The sequence below is a fragment of the Sorex araneus genome, chromosome 2 (genome assembly GCF_027595985.1).
Source record: "Sorex araneus isolate mSorAra2 chromosome 2, mSorAra2.pri, whole genome shotgun sequence".
NCBI lineage: Eukaryota > Metazoa > Chordata > Mammalia > Eulipotyphla > Soricidae > Sorex > Sorex araneus.
In genome coordinates, this window is record NC_073303.1 from 250,447,257 (window position 1) to 250,474,066 (window position 26,810).

The 26,810-nt window shown below is 55.7% G+C and overlaps 1 protein-coding gene across 1 annotated transcript; it reads left to right on the plus strand.

Annotated features, from left to right (window-relative positions):
* Positions 1–740: 740 nt before the first annotated feature.
* On the plus strand, positions 741–14,849 carry LSM11 (LSM11, U7 small nuclear RNA associated). Its single transcript, XM_055126742.1, has 4 exons — positions 741–1,206; positions 5,531–5,670; positions 7,661–7,744; positions 9,008–14,849. Exons 1-4 carry the CDS (start codon positions 747–749, stop codon positions 9,416–9,418), a joined length of 1,095 nt encoding a protein of 364 aa, XP_054982717.1. The 5' UTR covers positions 741–746; the 3' UTR covers positions 9,419–14,849.
* The last annotated feature ends 11,961 nt before the right edge of the window (positions 14,850–26,810 follow it).

The following is a 26,810-nucleotide window of genomic DNA, read 5'->3' on the forward strand; positions in this document are numbered from 1 at the left end:
ACGGACCGGGTACAAGACAAGCGCCTTCCGCGCAGTATTATGAGAAAAGGTAGCGTTCACCCCACCCCTCCCTGCCCCCCTCCCGTGTTCCATGCCCAGTAGTGTCAGACAACCACCTTGCAGCTAGCCGTGCATCTTGAACCTAAGCACCTAGCAGTGAGCTCTGGTCCCCCATCCCCTAGAGCAGAGGTCAACCCCCCCAACCCCCGCGAGTACCAGGCACCTCGCCAGAGAGCAGATACCACTCTGCAAGGGGTCACGCCCCTGGGAGCAGAAACCACGCCTCCGAGAAGGAAAGGCCTTGTCCTCGGCCGGCAGAGACCACGCCCCGTAGAGCAGCGGCCACGCCTCTGAGAAACTTAGGCCACGCCCTCGAAAAAACAGGCCATGACCCTAAGAAGCAAAGACCGCGCTCCTGAGAAACAGAAACCACGCCCCTGAGAAACAGAGGCCACGCCCCCGAGAAGCAGATGCCACGCCTCAGAGAAGCAGAGGCCGCGCCCCTGAGAACCAGGCCACGCCTCCGAGAAGCACAGGCCGCGCCCCCGAGAGCAGAGGCCACGCCCCCTAGAGCAGAGGCCACGCCTCCCGAGAATCAGAGCCCACTCCCCAGCGAGCAGAGACCGCGCCCCGGCGAGCAGAGGCCACGCCCCCGGCGGCGCGGCGCACGGGCCGCTGCTGCCCCCCGGCGGCCGCGCCTGCGCGGTGCCGCGTTCCCATCGGCCTCGGCTGCGGGCCTTTCAAACATGGAGGAGCGCGAGCGGGGGGCGAGGCCGGCGCGCGCCGGGAGCCCCGCGCGCCCGCCCAGCCCGCGGCTGGACGTGAGCTCCGACAGCTTCGACCCGCTGCTGGCGCTGTACGCGCCGCGCCTGCCGCCCATCCCGTACCCCAACGCGCCGTGCTTCAACAACCTGGCGGAGTACGAGAACTTCCTCAAGACCGGGGTGCGCGGCGGCGGGCGCGGCCGGGCGCGGGGCGCGGGCTCCCGGGGCGCCGCCGCCGCCGGCCCCGCCGGCTCCGGCCCCGCCGGCCCCTCGGCCCGGCCCCGGCGCCGCCACGACGCGCCCGCGCCGGACCCCGAGCGCATCCAGCGCCTCCGCCGCCTCATGGTGACCAAGGAGGAAGGGGACGGCGGGGACGGCGCGCGGCGCGGGGCACCGGCCCGGACCAAGAAGGCGCCGCGCAACGTGCTCACGAGGATGCCCCGTGAGTGCCCGGCCGGGGGTCGCGGGTCGCGGGGCTGGGAGGGGCGGGGGGCAGTGCAGGGCGGGTCTGTCTGCAGAGGGTCCGGCGGAGCGGGCCGCAGGGGCGTGGTGGGGAGGAGCGCCGGGGTGCCCCGGGGAGCAGGTGGGCGCGGAACCTCCGGGTGGCCAGAGGCGGGGGCTTCCGAGCCCGAGCCCGGGGATTGGGGGTTGCTCAGAAGCCCCCGCGTGTTGCAGTGGCGGCACAGCCGCAGGGAGCCTGCGGCACCCGAGTTCCCACCTGCAGCAGCACAAACGCCCCTGGACCCTACCCACCCCCCAAAAAGGGCCGTTTTGCAGCCCCCTCCGGCACCCAGGGGTGGGGGCGCGCGGTCCCGGTGTGCGCAGGCGGGTGTCATCCCTGGAGGTGTCCCGAGGAGCTCCCCCCCACTCCTCTAGATGCTTCCAGCAGTCGTGCTGTCCAAAGGCAGAGGGGAGGTTGCCCTGGGGGTGATCGAAGGCTTCGGGGACAAACGCAGCCCCCCAACCCCGGGGCCGAGAATTGGCACATGTGTCCCCGCCAACAGTGACCTACTTTGCATCTTGGGCCAAATGGTGACATGCGTCTGTCGCTGCCTTCGGCGTGTAGGGTGGTGCTTGGGACTATTGGGGTGGTTTTGGGGGCTCCCTCCTAGAACCAGCGTGCGCTGGAAGGGACCTTCCCGAAGAAAGCCGGGTGTCAGGCTCGCTTGTGTAAGAGAGAATCTCCCCGCAGATGTCGCTCAGAAATAAACCGTGTTTCTAAAATGAGAGCAGTCTGGGGCCCGCATGTGCCCCAGTCCCCCTCTCTGATGGTGTCTCACGGTTGTCGGTTGGAGCTTGTGGCTCTTATCACTTTCACACTCATTAACAGCCTTAGGTCAGGGCATGCATAACTTCCCTCTCTTTGCCCAGAGCCCAGCAGTTTACTAAATATAGCAAGTTTTTATTTAATTTTTTTTTTGTATTAAGTGGAGCACATTAAGTAAAAACCCGCCCGAGCCCCAGTTTCTACAAAATTGGGGGGTGAAACAGGCGCCAGAGAGATAGTACAGCGGGTAGGGACGCTTTTGCCCTGCATGTGGCAAACCCAGGTTCCATCCCTGGCATCCCATGTGGTCCCCCAAGCCCTCCAGGTGTAAGCCCTGAGCACAGCCTTGTGCTGTCTAAAAACAAACCAAAGAGGATGAAACAGTTAAGCCCACCGGCTGCAGCTGCGTGAGGATTAAATAAGCACCAGGTGCTCTGGGCTGACTCTGGCCCCGGAGGGCGAGAATTGGTGCTGCTGATGGGAGGGGCAGGAGTCTGAGGAGGCTCCTGATTGGCTGGTGGTTGTGGGAAAGGTGGGTCTTAGTCCCTGAGCATCTGATGTTTGTGCTCAGTGGCGTCCCCAGGGCAGGGTCCCAGCCAGGGCGCCAGAGGGCCCCGACTTTGGGCAGTTGAGGCGCCTAGAACTGGGTTGAAGGAGAATGGGGTGTGGAAGATTAGCTTTCTTCAAAGACAAGGTCAATTTCTTGTGTCAGACCAAGCCTTTGGACACCTGGATTGTGCCCTTTTTTGTTTGCTTGTTTGTTTCGGGGCCACACCTGGTGGTGCTGGGAGATTACTCCTGGCTCTGCACTCAGCTTGGCCTGCTCTGAAGTGCTAATGTTGTGTTTTTGGATGAATCCAGGAAAGGAGTACCTTCTGGAATTATACCTTAGTAAGTCTTTGGGAGGAAAACGGCCAAAATCTTGGGAGAGGATCAGATGGGAGAGTGGACCTGGATTTCTTCTTTGATGTTAAGAATACATGCTTTTGATTGGATTTGTGGGTGAGGAGCAGTGTCCCCAGTAAAAAGAAAAATCTAAGAAAAATCGGTTTTTCTATGTGTGTGTGTTGAGAGTGAGTGAAGGTTATGCAAAGAGAGTAACCCAGGCTTTGACGCGTAGAGACTTATTCCGAAATGAACCTGGACGTTAACCACTTCGAACTTAATTTTACTTTAAAAGCTCGGGCTCGTAGGAAAATGAATTCACCATGGCCACGCCAGCAGTTCAGATGGCCTGACCGTTGTTCCCAGTGTGGATTTAACCTGCACCCAGTACACACAGCTCTCGTGTATCAGATCAGAGGCTCAGGCCCATCCGGCTTGAAGCTGTAAAACCGTTGCCGGAGGGAGGCTAGATGGTGGTGAGACTGAGGCTCCCCCCCTCCCCACCAAGGCCGCTGTTCCTGTCTGCCTCTGCCTCCCACTGTGTCGTGTGCTTCACTTTCATTCTGCGAGAACGCCTCTTCATCTGCACGGTGCATGCTTCCGAGAGGATTCTTAAGATTTATCACTGTCAGCAGTTATAAGCCAACACATGAATGAGGTGTAACGAGGTCAAGCGTAGCCAACTTAGTTACCCAGACTTACAGGAACAAAGTGGGGGAGAGGGAAGGAGAGTTCGCTTAAAACAGCGTCCTACATTTACTTGGCGTCTTGCTTCCCCCTTAGGGAAAAACATTTCTGCCCCCCCCCCCCCCCCCCCCCGCATTCTCAGAAGGCCAGGCTAACCTGAAATAGCGAAAGGGGCCAGAGCGATAGTCCAGCGGGGAGGGCGTTTGCCTCGCATGTGGCAGACTGGGTTCCATCCCCGGCCCCCTGTAGGGTCTCCTGAAACCCACCCGAAGCGATTTCCTGAGCGCAGGAAAGAGTTCAGGAAGATTTCCTGAACTTCGCTGGGTGTGGCCCCCAAACAAAGCAGCAACCCCAAACTGCCCCCTCCCGAGCTTTGAAAATGGTCCAGTTAGGCTAACAGGAGAGATGTTCAGTCGCATCATCCTTCCAGGAAGTGCCGTATAAATAGTCCCCAGAAACTGCCGTGCGCTGTCTGTGGGGGTGTGCGTGGGGGGGCTCCCACCTGGCTAGGCTCACTCGTGTTGGCACGGCTTGGTCTTCTGATCATCCCGTATGGTCTTCTGAGCACTGCCAAGACTGATTCCTGAGCAGAGCCAGGAGTCAGCCCTGAGCATCACTGGGTGTGGCTCCAAAACATACCCGGCGGCGGGGTGGCGTGGGGGAGACTGTTTGTGGTCTGCCTGCAAGACCAGTACTGTCTCTCCCGCCTTCATATTGCCCTTTACCTGACCTTTACCAGCGGGTGTCACTGGGGCCTGTGGCACAGCATCCCTTTCCACCTTCTTTTTATTTATTTATTTTTTATTTATTTGTATTTTTTTTTTGCTTTTGGGGTCACACCCGGCGATGCATAGGGGTCACTCCTGGCTCATGCACTCAGGAATCACCCCTGGCGGTGCTCAGGGGACCATATGGGATGCTGGGATTTGAACCCGGGTCGGCCGCGTGCAAGGCAAACGCCCTACCCGCTGTGCTATCGCTCCAGCCCCCCTTTCCACCTTCTGAGGTGGCCAGGTCCCTTCCTCCTCCCCAGAGTGCTGGTGTGTGTGCGTGTGGGCTAGCTCAGCACAGGGCCACACTACCTTCCCGGTGCGCGCGCGCGCGTGCGTGTGCGTGTGTGTGTGTGCGCGCGCGCGCGCGCGCCAGGGTGTGTGTGTGCGCGCGCGCCAGGATCTGTTTCCTTTAGACACGGGAACAGTCTTTGGTTCCTTGGAAGGCTCAGGCTATATATATGGTTTGTGAGAATTACCATGAAAAAAAAAACACGTTGTAAGGCACAGAGCTCAGAATCCTGCTGCTAACGTGGACATTTCTTGAAAATTTTTGTTTTTGGGTGGCGAGGAGGGGGTGGCTCCAGAGTTTTTAAATGAGGCTGGTTGCAAGTCAGCGCCAGGGCTGAGAGATGGTCCAGCGGGGAGCACACTTGCCTGGCGCCTGGCTCAGCCCGGGCTCGCTCCCTGGCATCCCCCATGGACTCCTGAGCCCTGCCAGGAGTGATCCCTGAGCACAGAGCCAGGGGTCAGCCCTGAGCATCGCCGGGTGTGGCCCCAAAACATACCCCCCCAAAAAGCATTTAGAGGCTGGAGCAGTAGTCCAGCAGGGAGGGCATTTGTCTTGCATGCGTCCACCCCGGGTTCGATCCTCGTCATCCCATAGGGTCCCCTGAGCACCGCCAGGGAGTTAATTCCTAAGCACAGAGCCAGGAGGCATGGCTGAGCAGCTCCTGGTGTGGCCCAGAAACCAAAAAAAGCAAAAAAGAAAGTCGGCGCCACCCCAGAACATCGGCCGCTGTGGAGAGAGTGTGTGTCCGGTGTGTCCACGGCCTGGTGGGCGCCAGCCGGGGTCCCGCCCGCCTTCCCGGCCCCGCCCTGTTTCTCTCTGCTGCCAGCAGAAGCTGATGCTCTGCCCTGCGTCTTCTCTCTTGCAGTGCATGAGGGCAGCCCCCTGGGGGAGCTGCACCGCTGCATCCGGGAGGGCGTCAAGGTGAACGTCCACATCCGCACCTTCAAGGGGCTGCGCGGAGTCTGCACCGGCTTCCTCGTCGCTTTCGACAAGTTCTGGAACATGGTAATCGATGACACCTGGGGGGAGGGGCATGGTGGGGAGGGGGGGTGCACAGGGACCCTCTCTGTGTGAAAAGCCCAAATAACCGTATTCAGCAGAGCCTTGCAGAGAAACTGCCCACAGTCTCCCTATTCTTTTGGCCAAAGGAAAAAAAAAATCTCTTTATTGCTTTCTTTTCCTTCAGGCCAGTGGCTTTCTGCCAGAGTGATTCTGGCCCCTCCCAGGGGCAGCTGGTAATTTCTGCTGTTCTGTTCCCCCCCCCCCCCTGATTGTCACGACTTTGGGATAAGCACCACTGGCACTCAGTGGGCGGGGGACAGAAATGCTTCTGCTTGTCCCTCAACACCCAGGACAGTTGCCCAGCAAGGAATTATCCCTTCAGAAGTCACATCAGCCGGGCTGGAGTGATAGCACAGTGGGGAGGGCGTTTGCCTTGCACTCGGCCGACCCAGGTTCGATTCCCAGCATCCCGTATGGTCCCCTGAGCACTGCCAGGAGTAACTCCTGAGTGCAGAGCCAGGAGTAACCACTGTGCATCGCCGGGTGAGACCCAAAAAGCAAAAAAAAAAAAAAAAAAAAAGTCACATTAGCCTTGCAGGAGGGCAACCCAGGTTCCATCCCTGGCACTCCATATGATCCCCAAAGCACCTCCAGGGGTGATTCCTGACCACAGAACCAGGAGTCAGCCCTGAGCATCACTGGGTGTGGACAAAGCAACAACGAAACACATCTGTTCCAAAGTTGAGAAAACCAGCCTTCAAGAATAATTAGTTCATCTGTTTCACTGTGTCACTGTCATCCCATTGCTCATGGATTTGCCCAAGTGGGCAACAGTAACATCTCCATTGTGAGACTTTTTTGTTACTGTTTTTGGCATATCAAACATGCCTGTTTAAAAAAGATTAATTAAAATTTTATCCATATGAGGTGATAAATGATATCTGAACTTAGCAGGGTCATCATTTCACAATCTGTGTCAGTCAAACCTTCAGTCTATAGTCTTTTTTTTTTTCTTTTTGGGTCACACCCGGCGATGCACAGGGGTTCTTCCAAGCTCATGCACTCAGGAATTACTCTGGCGGTGCTCGGGGAACCCTATGGGATGCTGGGAATTGAACCCAGGTTGGCCATGTGCAAGGCAAAGCCCTACCCACTGTGCTGTCAATTCAGCCCTAGTCTGTATAGTCTTAATGTTCTTTTTCTTTTTTTCTTTGATGGCTATGTGGGCAGTCATATCCCAATAAAACTATTGGAAAGAATATTTATTGCCTTGCCCCTTAAACCAGACATAGTGCTCAGTCCAGAAATTTCAGAACGGAACTTAAGCTTTATCGTGTCTGGGAAGACAGCTGAGGAGAGAAGGCGATCAGCTGACACTTGACATGGTGTCTTCCTGGAAGGCACTTGTCACACGCCCCAGCCTTTGAGAGGGTGTTGGCTAGACGTCCAGGGGAGAGAAGGGCCGAGGCCCCGTCTCACACGTGATCCCTGATCCTAGTGGCTGCCTTGTCCGGTGCACCTCCCATGACAAGGGTCCGCTCACAAGCCTGTGTCCCACCCTGGCTGATGAATGTTCATTACGGCCCGTGGGCACCAAACAGGAAGGAAAAACGGAAGTAGAGAGTGGTGGCGCTTCTCAAAGCGGGGCCCGGGTCGACCTGTTTCCTCGCCGCATCGTCAGGATTTCTGCTCCGCAGAGAAGGTTCTGGGGCTTTATCCCAGGCCCACCGAGTTAGCCCCCCCCCCCCCGGGGAAGGGGCTCTCAGAGCCCCACTTCCTTACCTTCCCTGGTGGCCGTGGCCGCCACTGCTAGGGCAGCCCCCCTGCTGTTTGCTCGCCCGAGAGCTGCGTCTGCAAGGGGGTGTTGGGCGTCGCTCCACTCCCGTGAGATGTTCCTCTGCCTTTAAAGTCTTCTCCTTGAAACGGCAAAGGAAAAATCAGTTTTACATTCTTCTTTATTTCCCCCTCCGCCTCCCCCCGCCCCCGTCTCTAGGCGCTGACCGATGTCGACGAGACCTACCGGAAGCCAGTTCTGGGCAAAGCGTACGAACGGGATTCTTCCTTGACGCTCACTCGGGTAGGTGGGACCCCCCCCCGCCCCCACCCTGCCCAGGGCTCCCCTGCCCGGCCTCTTTCAGGCCTGGACGTCACTGAGCCCCGTGACCTGCGTCTCCTGGGGGTGTCTGTGGTGGGGGGCGGGGGAGGAGCCCTGCCTGTTCCCGTCCCTCGGGGCCCAGACAGAGGTCTTCCTCAGTGTCACTGCGCTCAGGCATGCAGACAAGTCTCATGGGGGCTCGTGCTTCTGGCCTGTGTAACCAGGGATCTCGTGCAGGGGTTCACGTTTTACACCTTAGGCATGAACAGGAGCCATGGGCTCGAGGTGTAGCACAACAGGAAGGGCGTTTGCCTCCCATGTGGCCCATCCGGGTTTGATCCCCGGCATGCCATAGGGTCCCCCGAGCGCCACCAGGAGTAAGCCCCGAGCGTTGCCGTCTGTGACCCCAAAATCAAAAAATCAAATATAAATGCAGGTTCCTCTTGTTCTACCATACTTTTTGATTTATCTGAGTAATGACTAAAACTGGAAAGTCTTTTACTTTTCATGTAAAAATCACAGAGACGGTAATGTAGAAATATGGTGGTTTTGGGGTTTTTTTGTTTGTTTGTTTTTTGGTTTTTGGGTCACACCTGGTGATGCACAGGGGTTACTCCTGGCTCATGCACTCAGGAATTGAACCTGGCGGTGGCTTGGGGGGACCATATGGGATGCTGGGAATCGAATCCGGATCGGCCGAGGGTGCTATTGCCCTACCTGCTGTGCTATTGCTCCAGCCCTGAAATATATATATATATATATATATATATATATATATATATATATTTTTTTTTAAATTTAACGTTTTTGTTGTTTTTCATTTTTGGGCCACACCCAGCGATGCTCAGGGGTTACTCCAGGCTCTGCACTCAGGAATTACTCCTCGCATTGCTCAGGGGACCATGTGGGATGCTGGAGATCGAACCTGGGTCAGCTGCATGCAGGGCAAGCACGCTACCCACTGTACTATCATTCTGGCCCCACAATTTTAAAAAAATGTTTGGTTTTGGGGTCCCACCCAGCGGTGCTCAGGGCCTACTCCTGGCTCTGCCCTTAGGGATCACTCCTGGTGGTGCTCAGGAGGCCCCTATGGGATGCCAGGGATCGAACGCGGGTCACCCACACGCCAGGCCAGTGCCCTCAGCGCTGTCCTGTCGCTGCTCCCGCCCCTGGGAGGCCGGCGCTTGCTTTCTGGCCGTGGCAGGCTGCCGTGAGGGCTGACGGCCGCCGCGCTCTCGCTCACAGCTGTTCGACCGCCTGCGGCTCCAGGACTCGGCCAAGAAGGAGGCCGACTCGAAGTCGGCCGTGGAAGACTCCACGCTGTCCAGATACTCGCAGACGTCCACGTGGAAGGTGGCATCCGTGTGGGGCCACGGAGACACGGGCCGGGGCTCCCGCCGGCGCTCGCGCTCCGTCCCCTCTTCCCTGCAGGCGTCTGCGAGGGAGGAGTCCAGGTCAGAGCTGTCGGGGAGAACTGCCCAGACCGAGGGCTCGAGCGCTGGGGGCACCCTGTCCGGGGCCACCACGCTTTCTCGGGGCCAGCCCCGCAAGAAAAAGCGCAAGGCCAAAGTGGACTACCAGCAGGTGTTCACGCGCCACATCAACCAGATTTTCATCCGGGGCGAGAACGTCCTGCTCGTCCACCTGGCGCAGTGACCGGCCCGAGCCGCGGGGTGTAGAAATAAGAGTGCATGCCTCCTCCTCGCCCCCACGAGAGCCCGAGTTGCGGGGGCGGGGGGTCATTCTCCTTTTTTCTCCCCTCTCCCTCCCCACCCCTGCTTTCCTTCACACCCAGAGTAACAGCCAGGCCCCGACGTCCCCTGGAGACGGGCGTCCCCCAAGGGTGGGCGGCGGGGGGCGGGGCAGGTGCGTCCTGGTCTCCGTGCGCGCGCGCGCGCTGGAGTCTGCCAGGGTCGCACCAACCCAGTGCAAAACCGTCTTCCGTTTGCATTACGCTCACGGTTCTTCGGAATCGAATCCGCTCGGTCCAGAGTGAGGCGGGCCAGGCAGGCCGCACCTCGGAGCGCGTGGGACCGGCGGGGGCGAAGGGGAGGGGGGTGCACCTCCCGGCTCAGAGCCGGCCTCTGAGTCTCGCCCTCCGCGGCTTCTTTCCCCCTTCGGCACCCAGGAAGTGGGGGTCGCTTGTGGGGGGGGGCGGGGTGGAGAGCTCCCCGCTGAGTGAAAGGGCAGCATGGGGGGGGGTACCTGGGTCTGCCCCGCGCCGCGCACGCATGGGGGCACTGCTTATGCCCCGTGGTGGTCCCTCCGCCTGCTTCGGGGCTCTGTCCCCCCAGCGAAATCGTGCCTGTGACAGGAAGGGCAAAGGCAGCGGGGCTCGCGGGCTCCAGCAGGCGGGGGAGGGTGTGTGCGTGTGCTGTGGCTTCTCCCCCTTCCCTCCCGCGCTCCCCGTGGCATGGCTTGCTGTCTCCGTGGCATGACACTAATGCATGTGACCCCGTGCCCTGCTCCCCTGTCCAGAGTGTGGCCTGTCCCGTGAGCCCTGGCAGGAGACAGACCCCCCGCCTCGTGTGTGGCTGCCGTGGCTTTCTGCACGAATTTGGTGCCATGCGTCCATCCCTGCCCCCCCCAGTTGGGAATCCCGCCCCCCCCTTACCCCATCCGGGCAGCTGACCTCATAGCCCATCTCTCGGGGTGGGGAGGGGGTTTGCCAGGGCCACTGATCTCATCCTCTGTGTCACACTGGCACCTGGGGGTTCCCCCTGGGGTGTGTGTGGGGGGGGCTCCCCATTCCTGGTACCCCCTTTCTTACCCTTGGCACTCAGCCGCGCTACACAGCTCCCCCCCCCCCCCCCCGCCGCTGCAGGCTCGGCTGCAAACCTCGACACAGACTGTTAGGGGAATATTTAGGCGGTTTCGGTTTTGTCAGTTTATATTTGGAATTTTATTTTAGATAGCTGTGTTCAAAGCGAAGACACGTAAGAAATGGCCGGCTAGATGCATAAAGAGAACTAACCCCCCCCCCCACTCCCCGTCCCCGTTCCCGTAGTCATTGGGTGAATTAGACAAGCCGGCTGAGGATCGGGGGCAGATCTAGTTCAGGGTGCCCAGGCCCTCTGCCACCCCCCCTGTAACCAAGCGGAGCAGCCTTCACCCTCCGTGCCTCAGTTTCCCCAGCGGACACCTACCTCAGAGGCACCGAGACCAACAGTTCTCTCAGAAGGCCTTCCCGTGTCGCCAGTGCCATAAGCAGTGCTTGGGATTGATTCGGACCTGGTAAGACCGTCCATTTTACGGGCAAGGCAGGTGCTGAGTAGAGGGACCGAGAGATCTCTGGGGAAGCCGCAGAGACGATCTCTTGGGGCCCGCAGGGCGCAGTGAGTGGCTTCCAGCACTGCTTCCGTAGCCCGTTCCTTCTCTGAGAGATGGTGGAAGTTCTCAGAAGACTCTTCTGAAGAGAAAAATCACTTTTTTTTTTTTTTTGCTGCTCTCCCCAATACCCCACCCCCCACGTTTTCTGATTATTATCAGGGAAAATAAAAAATCCCCTGACGTTTTCAAGGGGTGTGTATATGATGCTACCAAAAGGAAAACGCACATTCGAAAAAAATGATAACATTTCCCCCAAGGGGAGTAATTTTTCTATTTTATTTGGTCTTTTTTTTTTTTTTAATGTTTTCTGTAGAGTCAGATCACATGCACTAAACTCTGTCGAGAAATTCCAGGTCACACACCTGGATTTAGAAATCTTGGGGGTGTGGAAGAGGATTTAAAAATCTAATTTAGAAGAAAATTTTAAGTTTTCTTCTAAATATCGTTCCTGCGTGAACTCCGGTTTCCCAGGGCGTAAGCTCTGGGTGTCTCCTTGTTCCCATGGCTCCTGGCCTCTTCCCTCCTCACCCCTCTCTCCTGCCTGGCTGTCCCCGTCTGTCCCTGTGTCCTGCAGCTAGTAGCTGTAAAGGAGACTAGGTCGCTCCGATAAAGCAGAATTTTGGAATCCAGAGGGATAGGATACATCTCCATCCGTCTCTAGTGCCGATTAAACGTGTAACCTGATTGACTTTAAGCGCGTGTTGATTTTCATGTTTGCCTCTCATTTTCTTCTTTCCATACGACGATGGATTTGCTACTTTCCTGCCCAGCTGAACTGTTTCCTGGCTCTGAAAATTATTCTAAAGCCTTGTGTCACCTCCCTTATGTATCCCCACACACCCTATTTATTTGTTTGGAAAGTGATTCTGGAATGAGTACCTGTAGGCTAGTAAATGTGGTGTTTTTGCGTTAAGCGTTTTCGTTATGTTTCAGATAAGTCAATTCATTTTTAATTGGTGGCGGGGTGTGTGGGGTGGGGATTTGTGTGTGTGTGTGTGTGTGTGTGTGTGTGTGTGTGTGTTACTGGTTTTTTTCTTAGACAAAATTTGTGAAAGGAGGGGCTGGAGCAATAGCACAGTGGGTAGGGCGTTTGCCTTGCACGCGGCCGACCCGGGTTCGATTCCCAGCATCCCATATGGTCCCCCGAGCACCACCAGGAGTCATTCCTGTGTGCATGAGCCAGGAGTAACCCCTGTGCATTGCCGGGTGTGACCCAAAAAGCAAAAAAAAAAAAAAAAAAAAAAAAAAATTTGCAAAAGGAAGTAAAAAAGCAATCCACATAATTTATATGCTGCTCAAAAAATATCACTGAGGACACTGAGGACTGGGGGCAGCTCCCACAGGCGCCCCTGCAGACCTCCCCCCAGAGCAGGGGAGAGGAAGAGGCCTGGAAGGACAGATTCCTGCGGTCCCGAGAGGGAGCCAGGGCGGCAGAGGTGTGCAGAGACCGGCCCCCGGCACCCTCCCGCCGGGCCTTGGGGCTTTAGAGACTCCGGAGGCAGCTTCCTCTTTCCGAACCTCTGGCTTTGCCTGGTGTCAAGGGACGGGGAGGTGGCCGGTGTGGCTTTCCAGGGAGAGGGATTTCCTTGTCGGCCCTTTGCAGCCTCGAGGCTGCTGCCAGACCCGTTAGTGGAACTCCCTCCAGAAGGCGGTTCCCCGCCGTGGGGGGCGTGGTGGGGGCAGGGGAGGGCTGTGCTCCCCACGGACAGGGGTGGCCCTGTTCCCCTGTTGGTGAGATGGCCCAGGCGACCCCCTTCCAGACCAGTCCGTGCCTTACTCTTGGCGCGAAACCATCAGCCCCGCCTTGGCACGCCCACGGGCTCCTTCCTGGAAACTGCGGGTGCTCAGCCCCCCCCCACCCCCCACCTCATCTTTGTGCACTAGGCCAGGAGCATCCAGCCATGAGCTGTGAGTTGCCCTTAGGGCTCAGCCTTCCAGAAGTCCAGGCCTACTGTTCTACCCCCCCACCCCCCCAGAGAAAGAGAAACACCCAATTGGGTGGCTAGGTTTTTATTTTTTTTGGGGGGGGGCTTTTGGGGTCCACCCCTCTATGCTCAGGGGTTACTCCTGGCTCAGGCACTCAGGAATGACTCCTGGCAGGACTTGGGGAACCCTATGGGATGCTGGGAATCGAACCCAGCTCAGCCGCCTGCAAGGCAAACGCCCTCCCCACGGTGCTATCCTATCGCTCCAGCCCGGCTTTCTCTATTTCTTTGGGCGCTGTTGTCCTAGCGACCAACATGGTGAAAATCCCCAGTAAGGGGTAAGTTCTGTAAATCCTGTAGGTTTTCCCAAAGATTTTATTACATGGACCAAAAAAAAAAAAAAAAAAAAACAACTGGTGCTGTCCTCAGCTTTCCAGTCCTTGTTGTATTTTTTTTTTTAAAGACTGAGGTGGTTGCCACGGGCAGGTCAGGGTGCACGAAAGAGGACCCTGGCCCCCAAATAATAACTTTGCAGCTCTTGTGTGACTTTCGGAGTCAGATTGAGTCTGCGGCCGGTCCAGTGTTTGGGTCGCTGGTGTTCATCAGCCCGTTTTCCCCCCACCTGCTGACTCCCGGGAGGCGTCTCGTAGCGATTGTCACGCAGGAGTGTCTTCCCTGGGGGTGGGCTTGTCATTACTTTCTGGAGTCCACGGACGACGCCGGCGAGTGTCAGAGACGCCACGGGGCTCCTGTCTTAGTTTTCCTGAGCTCTGAGCAAGGGCCCCTTTGGCTTCCTGTGTTGGGAGGCATTTTTCAAACGCCTGTTGCGTTCTCCGCACTTCTGTAATAAAAATGAGAGCTCCCCACCAAGAGGGGGTTTGGGACGGTTCAGAGATGCAGGGGGGGCGGTGGTGGGGTGGGGGGAGGCGAAGGAGGACGCCTGAGACTTGCCAGGCAGCCTTTTATTTATTTAGAACAAAAAGACATTTGATAAGCGACCAGAGTTAGTGCTGCTTTCAAAACATCCCCTCTCTGAGAAGACAGGAGCCGTCCCTCAGGAATGCTGCGAAAGTGATTCCCCACGCTCCGCCATCGCTTTTGATCTCTTCCTCCTTAAAAAAAAAAAAGAGCAAAAAAGAACCCCCTCCCCCCCCCGAAAATGTCTGATGTTGTGTCTGAGTGATGGTTCTAGAAAGTCGAAAAAAATGTTCAGGGCTGTTGTTCAGCTGTTGCCTGCGCTGTGTGTGCGCCAAGCGGTTCTCTGCCTGTCACTCCGATGCTCAGGTGGGTTGTAAGCAGTAACTCGGAGTCTCAAAAAGCAGTGGGCTTGCTGTGTGCTGTGTCCGTGGCCAGGAACCTTCCGGAATCTCCGGAATTCGTAGACAAGGCTCCTGAATCGATAGACGAAACTCTGAACGTTTCCAGTTTCACTGCGGGCGGGGGGGGGGGGTGTGGTGTGTGTGTGTCTGTGTCTGTCTGTCTGTCTGTCTGTCTCCGGAATTTGTAGACAAGACTCCTGAATCTATAGATGAGACTCTTAACGTTTCCAGTTTCACTGCGGGTGTGTGTATGTGTGTGTGTTGGGGGGAGAGGATGCATTCTCATCAGCTGCTCAGAGAAACAGTTTTCTTACTTGTAATCGCGTCTTGAACCGGCTCCTAATTGTTAAGCTCATCTTAACAGTAACATCTTAAAATTCCTGTTTCGGAAGCGTTGCTGCTAGTAACTTCCATCCCTTGGCAACTTTCTGCTTTTGATCTGTGTCATGCGGGGGTGTGTGTGTGTCGGGGGAGGGGGAAGTCTGGAAACCATAATAAATACGACTGTATTCATGCCCGGCTGTTTCGTCTCTGCTGATTTGGGGGCGAGGGACAGCGGGGTGGTGATGGGCAACACAGCCACCCGGAACGTGGCACGAGAAAATCTCCTCCAGCCGACATCTGCCGACATCACGCAGTCACAACCTCTTGATGCGCGTGCACACCCCCCTTGCTGCCCTGGGGAGTAGCTGGTCCTTCCAGGTGACCTGGAGTTCAGGCTTAGAAAAGGAATCGGGCCTGTTTTGCTGCGTCCCTGCCCGCCCACCCCAGCAGCTCACTCGCCACCGGCTGCCCCCCCGCCCTCCTTCTCCGCTCCAGTTCCACCCGGGTCTCCCTCCCTCCTTCCTCCCTCCCTCCCTCCCTCCCTCCCTCCCTCCCTCCCTCCCTCCCTTCCTTCCTCCCTCCCTCCCTCCCTCCCTCCCTCCCTCCCTCCCTCCCTTCCTTCCTTCCTCCCTCCCTCCCTCCCTCCCTCCCTCCCTCCCTCCCTTCCTTCTTTCCTTCCTTCCTTCCTTCCTTCCTTCCTTCCTTCCTTCCTTCCTTCCTTCCTTCCTTCCTTCCTTCCTTTTGTTTTGCGTTAATCGACTCTCATATGTATCTCATGACTCTCTGCCTCTCATTCTCCGCTGCAGTTCCACCCAGGTCTTCCTTCCTTCCTTCCTTCCTTCCTTCCTTCCTTCCTTCCTTCCTTCCTTCCTTCCTTCCTTCCTTCCTTCCTTTTGTTTTGCGTTAATCGACTCTCATATGTATCTCATGACTCTCTGCCTCTCATTCTCCGCTGCAGTTCCACCCAGGTCTTCCTTCCTTCCTTCCTTCCTTCCTTCCTTCCTTCCTTCCTTCCTTCCTTCCTTCCTTCCTTCCTTCCTTCCTTCCTTCCTTCCTTCCTTCCTTCCTTCCTTCCTTCCTTCCTTCCTTCCGTTTTGCACTAATCGACCCTCACACATGTATCTCATGACTCTCCTCCTCTGCCCTGCACATGTTTCCTACTGCCCCGAGATTTCCCCTCTGGGCACCGGCTCCCCTGAGCGCTTCCCAGAACCACGTCACCCGGGAAAGGGGGCCGGACACTGCCTTGGTTCTTAGACTTCAAGTTCCCCGGGGGGCGGGCCCCGTTCGCTACTTCCCAGGACTGGGCTGTGCTTTCCGTCGTCTGCACAGACACGTGGACACGTGTTCCTCCCCCCGAGGTGGGGGCCAGCGTCCAGGTCCACCCTGTCCTCCGGCCTCTTTGCTCTCTCGTTTTCTCAAAGGTGCGATTCGGTGAGGCTGTTCCCATGGGTCGAGACCCAAGCACGTCCCTGCTGATTTGGGGGTGGAGGACAGCGGGTGTCCAGGGACCAAGAGGCCAGCGGTGAAGTGCGACCTGCCACTTCCACCCTTCCCGTGCTTCTTTTAGAAGGCAAGAAAAGAATGTCCCCCTCCCCCTCCACCCATCCACCCACCCACCCACCAGGCCCTCTCCTGGGCCATAGGCCGAGCGTTGCCAACCTCTCAGTGGCCACTAGGTGGCAGTGGGTTCAAGAGAACAGCTGAGCTGGAGGAAGAGGCATTTCCTACGAGAGCGAATCTGTGCCTTTGGGGGGGGCTGCAAAGAGGGAGTCTTGGCTGGCCTCACCCGATAGGGTCCTCGTTTCTTCCAATGGGGTCGTCTCGCCCCTCCCGGCCGCTGGCTGAGCATGACCCCGGAACCCTGTCTCGGGCTGGGATTTCCCAGCAGCTGGCCCACGGTAGGAGCTGACCTCCCCCTGCGCAGGGCGGAGGCCTGAGAGCCTGGCACGGAGCACTCTTGGGGAGTCTCCCCCAGAGAAGCCAGTCTCCGCCCCAGAGTCCACAGGCACGGCTTTGAACCAAGACTCTCTTGTTTGAGACGGAGCAGGAGGGCTCGGTGGGCGGGGTCCTGCCCGGAAGAGCTGCCAGGGACCCGCAAACACCTTGGCGTCAAGAAGTGAGCGAGGAGAGAGGTGCTGTGTGCGTTCGCCCGCGGGTGCTGGTCTTGAGGGGCTCGGTGAGAGCGAGAGCTTTGGCTCGTGGCTGTGTTTTCCGTTGTGCTGGTTTGGTTTGGAGTTTTGTTTGGTTGTTTCTTGTTTCGGGGCCACACGCAGCAGATGCTCAGGGCTGACTCCTGGCTCTGCATTCAGGAATCCCTTCTGGCGGTGCTTACGGGACCACACGGGATGCCGGGGATCGAACCCACGTCAGTTACGTGAAAGGCACACACCCTTCCCGCTGTACTGTCACTCCGGCCCCAGTCTCAAATGCTGTTCGGGACCTTAGCCTAGGCCACCCCGTTTCATTCCCTCACACTGCAGGGCCAGAGAAATCCTCAGTTTAGTTCCCGGAGTAGTCCAGCTGGATGCCGAGAATAGTCCGCAGGTTGCCGGGTTTAACGACAGCCACCCTTGCTGGCCTTTGGTGCCAGAACTGCACATTTTTGCCAAAAGGAATCCTAGGAAAGAAGAAAATGAATGTGACCTTCCTGAGAGGTGTAATGGGAAAAGGTCTCAGGGTTCAGATGATGTGTATGGACAGAGTGGAATTTCCTGTGAGGCTGGTGGATACTCTCATGGGAAGAAGTGCAACAGGCGTGAAGACCAGTGTAAAAGACTTTCTGGTGACCAGACTAAGAGAGCGAGTCTCACATGTTATACCGATGTCAATACTCAGGGTGATCGGTTTGGTAACTGTGGCTTCAAATGCACTTCAGATACAATGTTCCCTCTAGTACTTAAGGAATCCATAAAAAATTACCAGGGGGAGGGGAAAGACAGCCACCCTAGGGCTGTCCTGTGACACCCAAGGGAGTTGGTAGGGACCCCCTGCCTGTGTGGACGTGTCAGGGAATGGAAGCAGAGAGGTTAAGTGAGTTGCCAGCTTCTCCCCGTGAGAAGGTGGCTAACTTGTTTTTTTTTTAAATTTTTTTGGGGTCATACCTGGCGATGCACAGGGGTCACTCCTGGCTCATGCACTCAGGAATTACTCCTGGCAGTGCTTGGGGGACCCTATGGGATGCTGGGAATTGAACCCTGGTCGGCCGAGTGCAAGGTAAACGCCCTACCCGCTGTGCTATTGCTCCAGCCCCGCTAACTTGGGTTCTTTCTAGAACTTTCCAACTCCTCGGTGTTTTAGTTTGGGGAAACTGTCCTCAGGCCTCAGCCCGAAATGCCAGGCACACGTTGAGTCATTGCCTCGGATGTCTCAGAAGCAAGAGGCTGAATTCAAATGCAGAGGCATGTTTTCTCCAAGATAAAATGAGCTGGGGCTTCGAGGCACTAGTATTCTTTTTTTTGGGGGGGGGCATGGGGGTCGAACCCAGCAATGCTCAGGGGTTACCCCTGGCTCTGCACTCAAGAATTACTCCTGGTGGTGCTCGGGGGCCCTTATAGGATGCTGGGGATTGAACCCTGGTTGGCTCAAATGCCCAATCTGCTCCTGTCCTTCGATCCTGTCTTTTTTTTTTTTTTTTTTGGCCTTTTGGGTCATACCTGGAGATGCTCAGGGGTCACTCCTGGCTCTGCACTCAGGAATTACTCCTGGCGGCGCTTGGGGGACCCTGTGGGATGCTGGGAATCGAACCCGGGTTGGCCCCACTGTGCTATCACTCTAGCCTCGATTCCATCCTTTCTTGATTATTAAAATAGGCTCTTTGCTTTCATTCACTTCCGCTAGAAATGCCATTTAAATCAACGAGGAAGTGAACTGAGCCAAAAGGCTGCCGGCCAGACCCAGGCAGCTCCGGCTTCCCTGCACACTCCAGTGTGCGTCCTATGTTGCACTGCACTTGTCCTGCGGATGTCTAAGTCGGGTCTTTGTTTGCTTATTTGTTTGCCTGAATCTAGTATCTCTGGTCACTTGGACACAAGGGACTTCACAGCTTCCAGGATCTGGGCACCCCAGGGACAGTATGCAGCCATCCAGTATGCTCTGGAGAGAGTGGGTGCCCCCGGGTGTCCCGAGACATTTCACTGACCTGTTCGTGTGGCCTGGGGAAGGGTTATTAAGTCGGCATCTCATAAAAGGATTCTGAAATCTTACTATTCCTTTCTCCCCTATATTCCCCAGCGCTTCGATGGAACATGCATGAATGCTTTCTCGTTTGTTTATTTATTTATTTATTTAGGGCTGGAGCGATAGCACAGCGGGTAGGGCATTTGCCTTGCACTCAGCCTACCTGGGTTCAATTCCTCCATCTCTGTCAGAGAGCCTGGCAAGCTACAGAGAGTATCCTGCCCGCATGGCAGAGCCTGGCAAGCTCCTCCTGATGTATTCAATATACCAAAAACAGTAACAAGTCTCACAATGGAGATGTTACTGGTGCCCATGCGAGCAAATCGATGAACAACGGGACGACAGTGCTACAGTGCTATTTATTTATTTGACTTTTTTGGTCACACCCATCGATGCTCAGGAATTACTCCTGGCGGTGCTCAGGGGACCATATGGGATGCTGGGAATCGAACCCGGGTCGGCCGCGTGCAAGGCAAGTGCCCTCCCCGCTGTGCTATTGCTCCAGCCCCTTATTTATTTTTATTGAATCACCGTGAGGTGCAGAGTTTCAAAGTTGTTCATGGTTGGGTTTCAGGCATACAATGTTCCAAAACCCATCCCTCCACCAGTGTACGTTTTCCACCACCAATGTCCCCCGTTTCCCTCCCGCGACCCCCCACCTCCTCAGCCTGACTCTATGGCAGACACTTTTCTCTTTCTCTCCCTCTGTTTGGGCATTATGCTTTGCAGTACAGGTACTGAGAGGTTATCATATTTGTTCCTTTACCTACTTCCAGCCCAGCAGGTAGGGCGTTTGTCTTGCACGCAGCCTACCCAGGTTCGATTCCTCCGCCCCTCTTGGAGAGCCAGGCAAGCTACCGAGAGTATCCCGCCCGCACAGCAGAGCCTGGCAAGCTCCCCGTGGTGTATTCAATATGCCAAAAACAGTACCAACAAGTCTCACAATGGAGACGTTCCTGGTGCCCGCTCGAGCAAATCGATGAGCAGCGGGATGACAGTGATACAGTGATACCTACTTCCAGGATGCAGTTCTTATCCAGAGGGATTTTTGGGATAGAAAAGGAAGCACTCTGCCAGTGAGAGTTGGACGTGAATGCTGTCTCTTACCCTTGACAATGTGTCTTATTCACTGAGTCTCTTTCCCACGCCGGACTGTGGATGTGCTAATGCTATGGAAAACAGGATTTCTTTCTTTTTGGTTTTGGGCCATCCCTGGTGTGCAGGGGTTACTCCTGGCTCTGCACTCAGGAATTATTCCTGGCAGTGCTTGGGGAACCCCATGGGATGCTGGGGATCAAATCTGGGTCAGCTGTGTGCAAGGCAAGTGCCTCCCTACTGCACGATCTCGGGGGCTCCACGGAAGCAGGATTTGTTAAAGGCCTGCTGTCTGTCCCTGAGGCCTGGGAGGGGCCGGAAGTAGAGGGGTGCAGCCTGGGGTCTGTGTGGCTGAATAGTTTCCCTCCATAAGATACTATGTTTGCTCCCAGAACATGGCAATCCTGGGACCCCGACTATGAGCCTCAGTGTCTGGCCTCAAACGAGGAACACCTCTCCCTCTCCCTCTCTCTCTCCCTCCCTTTCTCCCTCTCTCTTCCTCTCTCTTGCTTGCTCTTTCTCTCTCTCCCTTGCTCTCTCTCCCTCTTTCTCTCTTTCTCCCTCCTTCTCCCTTTCCCCCCTCTCTCCCTCTTTCCCTACCTTCCTGTCTCCCTCTCTCTCTCTCCCTCTTTCCCTCCCTCTCTACCTCCATCTCCCTCTTTCTTCCTCCCTCTCTCTCCCTCTCCCTCTCTCTCCCTATCTCTCTCCCTCTCTCTCACTTGCTCTTTCTCTCTCTCCCTTGCTCTCTCCCTCTTTCTCCCTTTCTCCCTCTCTTGCTCGCTCTTTCTACCTCCTTCTCCCTCTCCCTCTCTCCCTCTCTCCCTGTCTCTCTCTCCCTCTCGCTCTCCCTGTCTCTCTCCCTCTCTCCACCTCCCTCTCTCTTCCTCCTTTTCTCTCTCCCTCTCTCTTCCTCCCTCTCCCTCTCTCTCCCTCTTGCTCTCTCTCCCTCCCTCTCCCTCCTTCTCTCCTTCCTTCTCTTCCTCTCTCTACCTCCTTCCCTCTCTCTCTCTTCCTCCTCCTCTCTCCCTCTCTCTCTCTCCCTCTCTCTGCCTCCTCCTCTCTCCCTCTTGCTCTCTCCCTCTCTCCCTCTCCCTCTCTCCCCCTCTCTCTGCCTCCTTCTCTCTCCCTCTTGCTCTCTCTCCCTCCCTCTCCCTCCTTCTCTCCTTCCTTCTCTTCCTCTCTACCTCCTTCCCTCTCTCTCTTCCTCCTCCTCTCTCCCTCTTGCTCTCTCCCTCTCTCTTTCTCCCTTTCTCTTTCTGCCTCCTCCTCTCTCCCTCTTGTTCTCTCCTTCTCTCCCTCTCCCTCTCTCCCTCTCTCTCTCTTCCTCCTTCTCTCTCCCTCTTGCTCTCTCTCTCCCTCCCTCGCTCTCCCCCTGGTGGGCTGGTGGCAGCCAGCATTTGCCCGTCAGCCAGGGCTCCGTGCCATCACACAGTGTTCTCGCCCTGGGCTTGCGGTCTGTGTCCCAGCACCGGGCCTGGCAGACACGCCAAGCACTGCTCTCTGCCGGCTCCCAGAGGAAGGTTAGAAGGGAGTACAGCCAGGAGGGCGCCGGCCTTGCCCATGGCTGGCCCAGGTTCGATCCCCGGCATCCCATCGAGTCCCCCAAGCACCGCCAGGAATGATTCCTGCCTGCGGAGTCAGGAATCAGCCCTGAGCATTGCTGGGTGTGGCCCCATCACAGAACAAAGGAGCAGTGCCCCCCACGCTTCCCAAGCTCCCCATACTTCCTCACTTGGCTCTTCCTGGGTTAAAACGCCCCACGGTCATCCACCTCTCTGCCGCGGGGAGAGCCGTGCGGTTCCCCTAGGAGCGACCCGGGGCTCCCCGGGACATTCATTAGTTGGGGTTATGCGGGGACCACGGGGCACTGGAATGGGTAATTTCCTACATGGGACCCCAGTGACCCCGCACGAGCCAGCTCAGCTGGTCTGAGCCAGTGGCTAATGAGGGAAGGGCCGGGGTCTCACTCCTGTGCAGGCCAATTAGTGTCACGTGGAAAAATTATGCTCTGGGGGCAGCCGCGGCGCGCGTGTGCATGGCCCGGTCACCGGGCTGGCCCAATGTGGCCATGTCACTTTCAGAGACCCGACCCACAGCCGTGTGCTGTGCAGTGTCCCACAGCCAGAGTCATCAGTGGATCCTTTCCAGATCTTCGCCTTGTGCAAGCATACATACTGCTTTGTGTGTTTTTGTTTTTGGGGTCACACCCGGCGATGCACAGAGGTTACTCCTGGCTCTGCACTCAGGAATTACTCCTGGCAGTGCTTGGGGGACCCTATGGGATGCTGGGACTCGAACCCGGGTCAGCCGCAGGCAAGTCAAACGCCCTACCCGCTGTACTATTGCTCCAGCCCTACGGCTTTTATTTTTTTATGCAGTGTTTTTCCCGTAAACCACCTTTTTTTTGGGGGGGGGGTAGGGGTGGAGGCGGGGGCTTCTACTTCAAAGGAAGAGGCACTCAGGGGCCAGAGCGATAGTGCAGCGGGGAGGCATTTGCCTTGCACGCAGGCAACCTGGGTTCGATTCCCAGCATCCCATATGGTCCCCACAGCATTGCCAGGAGTAACCCCTAAGCATTGCTGGGTCACTGTCACTGTCACTGTCATCTCGTTGCTCATCGATTTGTTTGAGCGGGCACCAGTAACATTTCTCATTGTGAGATTTATTGTTACTGTGTTTGGCATATCCAATACGCCACGGGTAGCTTGCCAGGCTCTGCCATGCAGACTAGATACTCTTGGTAGCTTGCTGGGCTCTCCGAGAGGGACGGGGGAATCGAACATGGGTTGGCTGCGTGAAAGGTGAACGCCCTACCACTGTGCTATCGCTCTAGCCAGGTGTGACCCCAAAATCTGCCCCTCCCCCCAAAAAAAGAGGAAGTTTCACCTCTCAGTGGCACATCAGGAAGTTTGCCCTAATCGGAAACACACATCCAGGCGTTTCCTTCACGATGGGATCATCTCTGCGTTCAGACTCCCCGCCGACCCCTTCCGAAACACAAGCCGTCCACCAGCGAAGTGGTTGCGATTGTCGAAAGCAGGTAAAGAGACTGTGGTGTGGAACTTATTGCTCTGTTGTAACACAGGCACAGCAGCAAAAAGGAAGAAGAAAAAGCCCTAAAAACCCAACCTAGAATCAGTTGCTCCAGGGCAAGGATTGGAATCTCTGAGTGTGAACTTCCAGCTGGGAAGAGATGAAATTCTTCCCACAGGCGGCTCATTTCCGAAGGTCTTCTTTTCTCTCTCTCTCTTTCTTTCTTTCTTTCTTTCTTTCTTTCTTTCTTTCTTTCTTTCTTTCTTTCTTTCTTTCTTTCTTTCTTTCTTTCTTTCTTTTTCTCTCTCCTTCCTTCTCCTTCCTTCCTTCCTTCTTCTTTCTTTCTTTCTTTCTTTCTTTCTTTCTTTCTTTCTTTCTTTCTTTCTTTCTTTCTTTCTTTCTTTCTTTCTTTCTTTCTTTTTCTCTCTTTCTTTCTTTCTTTCTTTCTTTCTTTCTTTCTTTCTTTCTTTCTTTCTTTCTTTCTTTCTTTCTTTCTTTCTTTCTTTCTTTCTTTCTTTCTTTCTTTGTCACGGGCTGGCGCAATAGCACAGCGGGTAAGGCCTTTGCCTTGCACGTGGCAGACCTGGGCTCTATTCCTCCGCCCCTCTTGGAGAGCCCAGCAAGCTGCTGAGAGAATCCCACCCGCACGGCAGAGCCTGGCAAGCTCCCTGGGGCATATTCGCTATGCCAAAAACAGTATCAACAAGCCTCACAATGGAGACATTACTGATGCTGCTCAAGCAAATCGATGAACAACAGGATGACAGTGCTACAGTGCTTTTGGGTCACACCCGGCGATGCTCAGGGGTTACTCCTGGCTCTGCACTCAGGAATTACTCCTGGCATGCTCGGGGGACCATATGGGATGCTGGGAATCGAACCCAGGTTGCCTGCATGCAAGGCAAGTTCTGTCCCTGTTGTGCTATTGCTCCTGCCCCTGCTAAGGTCTTCTCTAGTGGCTCTGACTGTTCACCGCCATGATAGCCCAACCAGACCAGAGCTGGGGTTTCATTTCTATTGAGCGTCTGCCCAGGGCGCATGGCTTGTACCGGTGCCCTGGGCTCGGCCAGCGCCCGCTGAACACTGCTCCCCTGGTCTTCTCAGCCTCCGCCGGCCAGTGATGAGCAGAGAAAGAGCAGACAGCAGAGGCAGGGTGGGGGAGCACTGGCCGGAGGGTGTGAGGCCCTGCGTTTGACCCCTGGGGGCACCAGGTATGGTCCTGATGGCCCCTGAGTGTCACCATTGGGAGCACCAAAACATCAGGACCTCTAGAGGGAGCATCCCTGGGAGTGGGTCTGGGCCCCCAAGCACCGTGAAAGGGAGGGGCTCTTTATTTTTTTTTATTATTTTGCTTTTTGGGTCACACCCGGCGATGCACAGGGGTTACTCCTGGCTCTGCACTCAGGAATCACTGCTGGTGGTGCTCGGGGAACCATATGGGATGCTGGGGATCGAACCCGGGTCGGCCACGTGCAAGGCAAACGCTCTACCCACTGTGCTATCTCTCCAGCCACATATTTTTAAAAAAATTTACTTAAAAGGGTTTTTCTTTTTTTCTTTTCTTTTCTCTCTCTCTCTCACTCTCTCTCTCTCTTTTTTTTTACTGAATCAGGATGAGATACACAGTTACAAAGTCGTTCATGATTGGGTCTCAGTCATGCAATGTTCCAGCACCTGGCCCTTCACCAGTGCACATGTCCCACCACCACGTCCCCAGTTTCCCTCCTGCCACCAATCCCCCCAGTCCCCAGCCCAGCCTACCTCTATGGCAGATGCTTTCCTTCTTTCTGGTGGGGGCCCTCAGTAACCATCTTTGTCCCCTCTAGTCCTGTGCCAGTACTTGCTCATCTTCCCACTTGGCGGCTTTACAAGGCAGTCACAATAGAGTGAATGAGGTTGGTTAGAGAAGTGAATTCCCTCATTGAGCATGTTGCCGTTACTGAAACGTGTGCTGCAGGACCAATGCACAGGGACCAGAGATAGACATACACGCGCATACACATACACGCATATACATGCACGACATACACACACACACAAACACACACCCATGTTTGCGGTAAAGAGCAGGGAAGGCTTCTGGCCCCGGACATCTAGAGAGTTCTCATCACTTACTAGGACAGAAGACTGTGTAACCAGGGAGTATCGTGCACACACCCTATAAAATAGTCTGAAAGCCAATACGTTCTAAGGAGTCTTCTATTTGAACTCTGGGACCTTGGTCTGTGATCGTTGCATCCATGCGATCACACACGGAAGGTGGAAAGCTTTGAGTTCATTGGTGACGGGGCGGGCGGTCCATGTGAGGACTCCGAGTTCTGGAGTCAGCCTGTCCCTGTCCCGGGCGGGGTCGTCATCCCTTGCTGAGTCCTCATCCTTCTCCCCATCCCAGGTCCTCTGAGCACACCTATTGTTTCAGGAAAACCCATCAGAGCAAAAGGCACCCACTCTGACCTCAAACGGCTTCACTCCTTCTAAACAGCGCTTTTATTTATTTATCGTCACTCGAAAGCACATCCTCCATCCTTCTGTGTTATTCCATGTGTGTTATCTGAGGAGAGGAACCACCGGCAGGCCATCGAGAGTGATGGGGGGAAACTTCTAATTTTAACAAGTATGTTGTTATTTATTTCCTTAGTTTGGTTCGAGCATCACAGCCAGCGGTGCTCAGGGAGCACTCCTGACTCTGTGCTCAGGGCTCACTCTTGGCATGCTTGGGGCAGGGGGTGGGGACCCTGTTTGGTGCTGGGGATTCGAGCTGGAGTTGGCTGAGTGCAAACTGAGCACCTTACCTCCTATATCCCCAGCCCTGTTTTTTTTTTTTTCATTAGTTATTCTTATTGAATCAGCATGAGATACACAGTTGCAAAGCTGCTCATGATTGGGTTTCAGTGATACAATGTTTCGACACCCAGCCCTCCATCAGTGGTGTTTCCCACCATCACTGTTGCCGCTTTCCCTACCGCCCCCAGCCTGCCTCTAGAGCAGACACTTTTCTTCCTCTCCTTTTGGGCATATGGTTTGCAATACAGGTCCTGAGAGGTTATCCTGTTTGTTCCTTTACCTACTTTCAGCAAGAAGTTCTTATCCAGAGTGAATTTTTTTTTTTTTTTTTTTGCTTTTTGGGTCACACCTGGCGAGGCACAGGGGTTACTCCTGGCTCATGCACTCAGGAATTACACCTGGCGGTGCTCAGGGGACCCTATGGGATGCTGGGAATCGAACCCGGGTGGGCCACGTGCAAGGCAAATGCCCTCCCCGCTGTTCTATTGCTCCAACCCTAAAAGTTACGAAGTCGATCATGATTGGGTTTCAGTCGTACAATCTTCCAATACCCATCTCTTCACCAGTGTACATTTCCCACCACCAGTGTCCTCAGTTTCCCTCCCCTCCCCTCCCCCAAGCTTGACCCTCTGGCAGATACTTCTTTCTCGCTTTCTCCTTTTGGGCATTATGGCTTGCAATAGAGGTATGAAAGATTATCATGTTTGTCCCTTTGCCTCCTTCCAGCCCTCAGTTCTTGTGCAGAGCGATCCTTTCCAGCTCTCGTTGTCAGAGTGGTCCCTTCTCTGTCCTAGCTGCCCTCCCCCCACCACCACTTCTGGCAAGCTTCCGGCCGTGGCCATTCCTCCTGGCCCTCATTTCTACTGTCCTCGGATATTAGTCTTGTAATGTGTTTTTTTTTTCCATATCCCACAAATGAGTGCCATCATTCTTTGCCCCTGTCCCTCTGACTCTTTCACTCGCCATGAGTCGGAGAGAGAGAGAAAGAGAGAGAGAGAGAGAGAGAGAGAGAGAGAGAGAGAGAGAGAGACATAGACAGAGACAGAGACACAGAGACAC

What these genes read in the sequence shown, in the direction of transcription:
- LSM11 (XM_055126742.1), top strand. Translation starts at nt 747, where the DNA reads ATGGAGGAGCGCGAGCGGGGGGCGAGGCCGGCGCGCGCCGGGAGCCCC. An exon ending in CGTGCTCACGAGGATGCCCC is followed by an intron (nt 1,207 to 5,530) that starts GTGAGTGCCCGG and finishes TCTCTCTTGCAG; the next exon opens with TGCATGAGGGCAGCCCCCTG. An exon ending in CTTCCTTGACGCTCACTCGG is followed by an intron (nt 7,745 to 9,007) that starts GTAGGTGGGACC and finishes TCTCGCTCACAG; the next exon opens with CTGTTCGACCGCCTGCGGCT.